This window comes from Sphaeroforma arctica (genome assembly GCF_001186125.1).
Source record: "Sphaeroforma arctica JP610 unplaced genomic scaffold supercont1.1396, whole genome shotgun sequence".
Taxonomy (NCBI): Eukaryota; class Ichthyosporea; order Ichthyophonida; genus Sphaeroforma; species Sphaeroforma arctica.
In genome coordinates this window covers 4,747-11,124 of record NW_014039162.1, presented here as the reverse complement: position 1 = coordinate 11,124, position 6,378 = coordinate 4,747, and the positions used below count along the sequence as shown (strand labels likewise).

General features: G+C 44.0%; 3 protein-coding genes across 3 annotated transcripts in view; 1 reads left to right on the top strand and 2 right to left on the bottom strand.

Annotated features, from left to right (window-relative positions):
- Positions 1 to 624, top strand: part of SARC_10805 (hypothetical protein) — a gene marked incomplete at both ends in the record, with an annotated part of 4,860 nt that extends 4,236 nt beyond the window's left edge. Inside the window, one exon of the mRNA XM_014295139.1 lies at positions 383 to 624. Within this exon, the coding sequence (XP_014150614.1) occupies positions 383 to 624 (242 nt within the window). The remainder of the gene's footprint in view (positions 1 to 382) is intronic.
- A 392-nt stretch (positions 625 to 1,016) lies between these two features.
- SARC_10804 (hypothetical protein) lies at positions 1,017 to 2,262 on the bottom strand. Its single transcript, XM_014295138.1, has one exon. It carries the CDS (start codon positions 2,212 to 2,214, stop codon positions 1,171 to 1,173), a length of 1,044 nt encoding a protein of 347 aa, XP_014150613.1. The 5' UTR covers positions 2,215 to 2,262; the 3' UTR covers positions 1,017 to 1,170.
- Positions 2,263 to 4,317: 2,055 nt separating this feature from the next.
- The window catches only part of SARC_10803 (hypothetical protein), a 5,979-nt gene continuing 3,918 nt past the window's right edge, over positions 4,318 to 6,378 (bottom strand). The window contains exons 5-7 of the mRNA XM_014295137.1: positions 6,054 to 6,204; positions 5,369 to 5,554; positions 4,318 to 4,657 (exon numbers count right to left, since the gene is read on the bottom strand). Coding sequence (XP_014150612.1) covers positions 4,414 to 4,657; positions 5,369 to 5,554; positions 6,054 to 6,204 — 581 coding nt within the window. The 3' untranslated portion in view covers positions 4,318 to 4,413. The remainder of the gene's footprint in view (positions 4,658 to 5,368; positions 5,555 to 6,053; positions 6,205 to 6,378) is intronic.

The window sequence follows — 6,378 nt, the reverse complement described above, 5'->3', positions numbered from 1 at the left end:
GTAGTGCACTTCGCCGCTCGAATATGGTGGGGAATGCTAAACACGGCGTATGATACTCGCTCGTAAATATGTGCAAGTGACATGCGCTGCTGTGTGGGCTTATTCGCCCGCAGGGTGCGGTTTCCTGAGCTATAGTCCTCACATCATTGTGTGCAATAACTGTTGAGATTTTCAACCCAATCAAGGTGTACGTGTGCCTCATATAGCTGCTGTTTGTGAGTAACTTGAGACCCATGTCAGTTCTGCCGTACATACCACCCTGTCACGCGCGAGTCTTTGCATGGCGTAGGGAAGGATGCACGTCACAGTACCATCTGTGCAATACTTAGGCCACGCATGTATGGTTCATGCACGAATGGTCTTGTAGCCACCAGGTTGACAGGCACGTTGCCAAGAACGACGGCAGAAACATTACCATTAGCAAGACTGCACTCTGCATATGGTCCCCCATTGTACTTGGGAGCCATTGGCCTGATCATGTGGAATTGCTTCACCTGTGGTATAGCAACGCATGGAGGAGTGGTAGCAACGCACGGTAATAAGGGAAAGCGCCAGTACGCTCCCAGCACATTGGCAGTTGAAATGACTATTCCAAATGCACTGTTTTTACGGCAAAATCAGTAGTAAATAAAAAGACTATTTCAAATAATTGTTTCTACGGCGAAGTCAATCGTAAAATGACTAATACAAATATACTGTTTCTACGGCAAAATCAGTAGTATTTAGAATGACTATTTCAAATAAATGCTTCTTGTTAAGTCAGTCGTAGAATAACGAACACAAATAATAATCAATAGCGATATGACTACATACATGCTACAAATATTAATACTGTTTCTACGGTGAAATCAATAGTGAAAAGACTAATACAAATAAAGGCTTTTACGACTTGGTCAATATATCGGTGCGAAAATCAGCACCGAATGCATTGTAAGCCGTTAAAAGTGGGCACAAAGTATAACGCACTCTCAAGCGTCGGTTATATATGTATGAATCGTATGACTAGAACTATGAAAGACTATTTTAAATTTAATCAAAAAAGCACTCCGCTTCTCAATGTACTATACTTACTTATTGCATTGATTTTTTACTATGCTTACAGCTTGAATCGACTTGTACTATACCTGCAGCTTGAAATCATCCGAAAGGCCTGCTCGGAGATTGGCCAATTCACCACCACTTGGACAAACGTCTCTTTCTGGCGAACCCACCTGTGATGCCTGTGTCGCCCTCTTCTGCGACAACGACCTCATCAACAGCGGTACCCGTCTGCGTAACCACATTAGTCTCAGTCACCACATTGGTGTTAACTACTGTGTTGACCTGTGTCTCCACAACCACTTGCGTCTCCACAACCACTTGAGGCTCCTCAGGGGCAGCTACTTCACCCTCAACCTGGGCAGGTGCCGTCTCTACGACCACAACCACTTCAGTGACCACAAGCACCTCAGGCTCACCGCTGGCCATTTCACTCTCCATTTCACTCTCCATGTCACTCTCCATTTCCATGCTGCTTTCCATAGCCTCGCCGGTAAACACAGGGAACTCTGTGGCCATGTCTTCGTCAACCATACTACTGCTGTCACCTTCAACTGACACAGACACATCGAGATCTACTTCAGAACTCGCCGCACTCTCTTCGGTGTCCTCAGTTGTGTCTCCGAAGGGATTTCCACCGAAAGGATCGGCGACGTCTGCCTCTGCATCTTCGCCATTGACCAGCGCCTCCAACGACTTTGGCACAAGCACAGCATCAATGATGTTTATCGTACCGTCGCACGCCTGGATGTTGACCTGTTCGAAGTTGGCCGTGTTGATCATAAGTACACCGTCAGTGGCGGTGACGGTTGTGTTCTCGATGTTCAACATGAGCAATGTGAACTCAAGAATGGCGTTGACATCCTCTCCTATTTGGTCCGTAACATTGCCCTCTAGTAGATGGTACAGGATAGTATCCGACACTATTGCCGCATCACCAACGGCAGCTGTCAATGCCTCGTTGTTGTCGAAGGCAGCATTGACTGGTGCGAAAACTGTCTTGAATTCCGAGCCGTCGAGAATATCCAAAACGCCATCAGCCGTCAGTGCTAGGTCGTAGAATGTGCGCAGATCTTCGTTTGCTGCGAGAATTTCAGTGACAGTTTGACAGTCGTCGGTCTGTGCCAAAGCTCCACAGGCGAAGGCCAAAGCGGAGAAGGAGTATAGTTGAACCATCTTTATTATTATTATATTAATGTCTGCCTCGATTGCTTTTGCCCGGGGTGAGAATAAAGCGTGTACACTAATGTGCTCGTACTTTATAGTCGTTACAAGTGACGAGCGCTCCATACAATTTTTATTGTGTTCCTCAATGATTTACATATCAGTTAAAAGAACTCGTCGTGGAACTTGAGAGCCTCGATGAGATGATCAGAGGACGCTCCCTCTATTTACTGAGAGTCAAATGACTCGTATCGTATGCTTAAATTTTTAAAAGGAGCTGGTAAACGACATATAGCTATTCGTTTGCGATCGTCATATATCAATTTTACTAAACGACGTGTCTGAAACTCTTCATTTTTACAGATTGTTTGCGTTTTTTTTAATACCGCTGGTTGTGCTTTCCTACAGTAAAGTTTAAAACATACCTGTTGTGATTTTGATACGTCTGAAGTACGATGCTTGTAAACCAGCGTATGTTGATCACTCCATCGTATAACGCCATCTTATTGGTGATGACTAACATTCCACAGCTAATTTTTATATTATGAAAGGCCATTGGGCTTTGGGTTTTGGCCCCACACTACACAGTCAGAACATAGCCGCCTAACCTAACGTGACCATCAGAAACATTGGACATTCAATATATACATTTGTAAATACAACGACATTTTTTAGGACATTTTGAATTTTTGACACCCGCCAAGTCGCGTGACACGTAATGGTTTGGCCTGAAAATCATATTTGAATTTATTTTTACGAAAAACAAATACTATTTTTATTGAATTTTATAGAATCATTTTGTTTGTAGTTGGACTTTTTACGTACATACACAATGGCGAGAAAGGCAGGGGCGAGAGGTAAATATGTAAAATTGAAATGCTTTAAAAAATAGGTATGTGTGTAAATATGTAGCTTTATTGTCGATATACTTATGTATGTATGTAGATTGTACAATAACAAAAGGTGTAAACACATGTAAAATAGTTGTGTTACTTCAGTCATGACCGTCCTGGAAATCATGGTTCATATAGACTATAGTTCTTGATATTTTTTGTTGGTTTTTGTCTAATTTAGAATGTTATTGTTTCATTGTTCAACTGAGGCTTGAGGCCTGAGCCCTGGGGAAATGGGCCAGTCGTAGTGGCTATCCTCATACCACTATTCTGACAGACTATTGCAGGTTTCTATGTGGGAACTAAGTAACTGCAAATATACTATTAACGAATGATTTGTATACTGTGATAACTCTGCCGGACATACATCCACTTCCGGTGTCACTATCATACATTTACTTGTATTGAAAAAGATGTATCGTTGGTTTGGAGATAAACCCCTCTGATGGTGTTGCGATGTTTTTTCGTACACAAGCTCGATAGTACACTGTGCGAGTGTGAGAGTTTTACGCAGTTGTGTATATACAAAAATATACACACAGTTTAGAAAGTCTTCAACTCATCCACCCTCCACGTAGGCACATACCGAAAGCTCAGTCTAGAACCCGTTAACGCCAACGTTGGTTTCGAGTACAAGTATGTACGCCCACGCGTAGAGGGATATCAACCACTCTGGTACATCCATAGACACAGTCTTACCTGAGTCAGAGTGTCGCATTGTAAAACAAGTGCGACTTTCATTCACCTTGTAAATAGCCTGATATCCGTATCTTCCTCAGAATCAGGTGTCTGTCGTAGTTTCCAGACTCCTTCTGGGAAGTGCCCGGTGCACATGTCGTGGCATCATCATGTGGTCTATTCAAGAGATAGATGCGTGTACAAAGAACACACCGGCCTAGTGCCATGCATTAAAATATAGAACCTTGCCTTAACGGATTGAGCGAGAACTGTTGCCTTTAATAGTAAATATTGGCATATATCCGCCTGTTCAGTAAGTTGAAAACCTTGACCCCATAAAGGAATAAACATGCATGAATACACTCTCACCCAGGTCCGCAGATGAACTATGAATAAAGGTTGTCTTCCTTGCGAAAACTACATTCGCATCATAATAGGATAGTTGGAATCTCCGGTGAATTTTTTGAAGGCTGTTAGTATTCATATGTAGCTAACCAACTCAAAGTAAACTTCCTTTCAAACCTGCACTGAATTCACCACTCGATTGGTTGTGTTCGCGCCCAATATTGAGCCTATCACCACTGAAACTTTATTTAGACTCTTAACTAATCTAATTTTCCTGGCTAGTTTTCTACTACACTCACGCCGTTGTGTCTAACCACGTGCGCAACGCATCTAGTGTAACAGCATTGCCGCCACATACAATAATCACTATCGGGCCAGTCGACGTGTTGTCTTTCATTGCTTCGGTCAGAAGGCTCTCATTATACGCAATGGTAAGCGAAGCCCCACACGCAGGCTCCACCAGCAGTCTCTCGTCATTCAGAAAGCTTTCTACGGCTAGCACAGCCTGTCGGTCAGATACTACCATGCTTTTGACCGGTCTGTGGTTATAGGGTGTAAGGGGTGAGACACAGTGGTCATGTGAATGGGGTGCACTTGCGATACTAGTCGTTGCGTCCTAGTACTCACTCTTGTGTCATGCGACAAGGGGTATACGATGTTTACGGTCAGGACAATGCGGTACATTACACTTGTGTGATCTCAAGAATCTCTTACGAACACCACAGATACAGTACGGCACAATTCCCGGTAATAGCAGTTGCATGGGCACTGCCGTTGTCATAGAAACAAAAGTCCAAGAAATGAGCGGAGAAACACTTAGAAGACAACAGGTGCATCCACAGGAATCAGAAGTAAGGTAAATGATACAAAACACTTGTATTCAGAGTTCTGTGGCACATGGTGCGCATTTGATGCAGACTTGTGCGATACTCCCAGCGTGTACGATGTTTCAACACAACTACATACACATGTGTACAACCGTCATCAGTCGCCGATAAGGGACACATCGAGCATAAACCATAAGAGACGCTATAACACTCGCCACAAAACAAAAAGATCACATCACAGAGTGCACAATACCACCCATGACGACATGAATGAATGTAGGTAAGTATGTATTTTTGTATCACTGTATTCATGTTCACTGTATTCATGTATCAATGCATCAATATATATATATATATATATATGCATATATACATATATATATCACAACATGTAGACTACACGCCCCACGCTATCCCACCCACCTGCCCGACAGCACAATGTCCAGTGACCGCTGTGACACGCAGTTAGCGCCGAGTGACTTGGCGAGTGACGTGATGGCTGGGATGCGCACCAGTGCACGTGCTTTGGTCATGGCATTAAAGCTCTCAGCGCCTTTGGTCTCCACAGCGACTATAGGCACGTGCGACCAATCGGACGATTCAAGGCCTCTGTGTGGGTGATATGTGCGCAGACAGGCATTGCTGAGTGTCTTCGTGTGTAGTTACGCGTGTGATCCGTTGTTCCGGGAAATGTATTGGTTCACTTGGGGTGTGTGTCCGTGTGCATCTGCGGAGACATATGAAAAGTAGTGTGGTGATATGGTCACACATGTGTGTGTAGTTTTTGTGCGTGGTGTGTATTCCACGCCTGGATGTAAAAGCACAGATGGGGGTGCGCGTGTTATGGGTAAGAGTGTAGCGTAGGCGTGAATGATTAGTTAAAGTAAAACAGGTACCATCCAGATAGTATTTCATATGCTCCGTCTGTAGTAAAATATCTTCTGCTGCGCACATAGTGTCAAACATTTTCCGTGGCATGCTGCCGTATATACATTCTCCATAAATGTCTTATACATAATCCATTGATGACTGCAAGCAGGTATATATATATATATATATATATATATATACTACCTAAGAGACCCTCTGCACATGCACATAAACATACTGTGCGACGCCATTGAATAGACCGCCTCCTCCCACTGACACCACCACAGCGGCTGGGACCACTCCTTGCGGCAGTTGCTGTTTGATTTCATGCACTACAGTGCCATGTCCTTCCCAGATGTCCGCGTGATCGAACGGCGGCACGTAGAGTGCTGCAGGAGTACATGCATGCACAGGGAAAGCATTTGTTCGGTGGGAGATGTTAGTGTGTCTGTTGAGTGAAGAAGGGTGCTGCATGTGTTCATTGCTGTGGGGTTGATGTGTGCGTTTGTTGGGCGAGGTTAGTGTGTCTGTTGAGTGGAGAAGGGTGCGGTGTGTGTTTTGCC

Coding starts and splice junctions, on each gene's coding strand:
- SARC_10804 (XM_014295138.1), bottom strand. CDS start 2,214: ATGGTTCAACTATACTCCTTCTCCGCTTTGGCCTTCGCCTGTGGAGCT.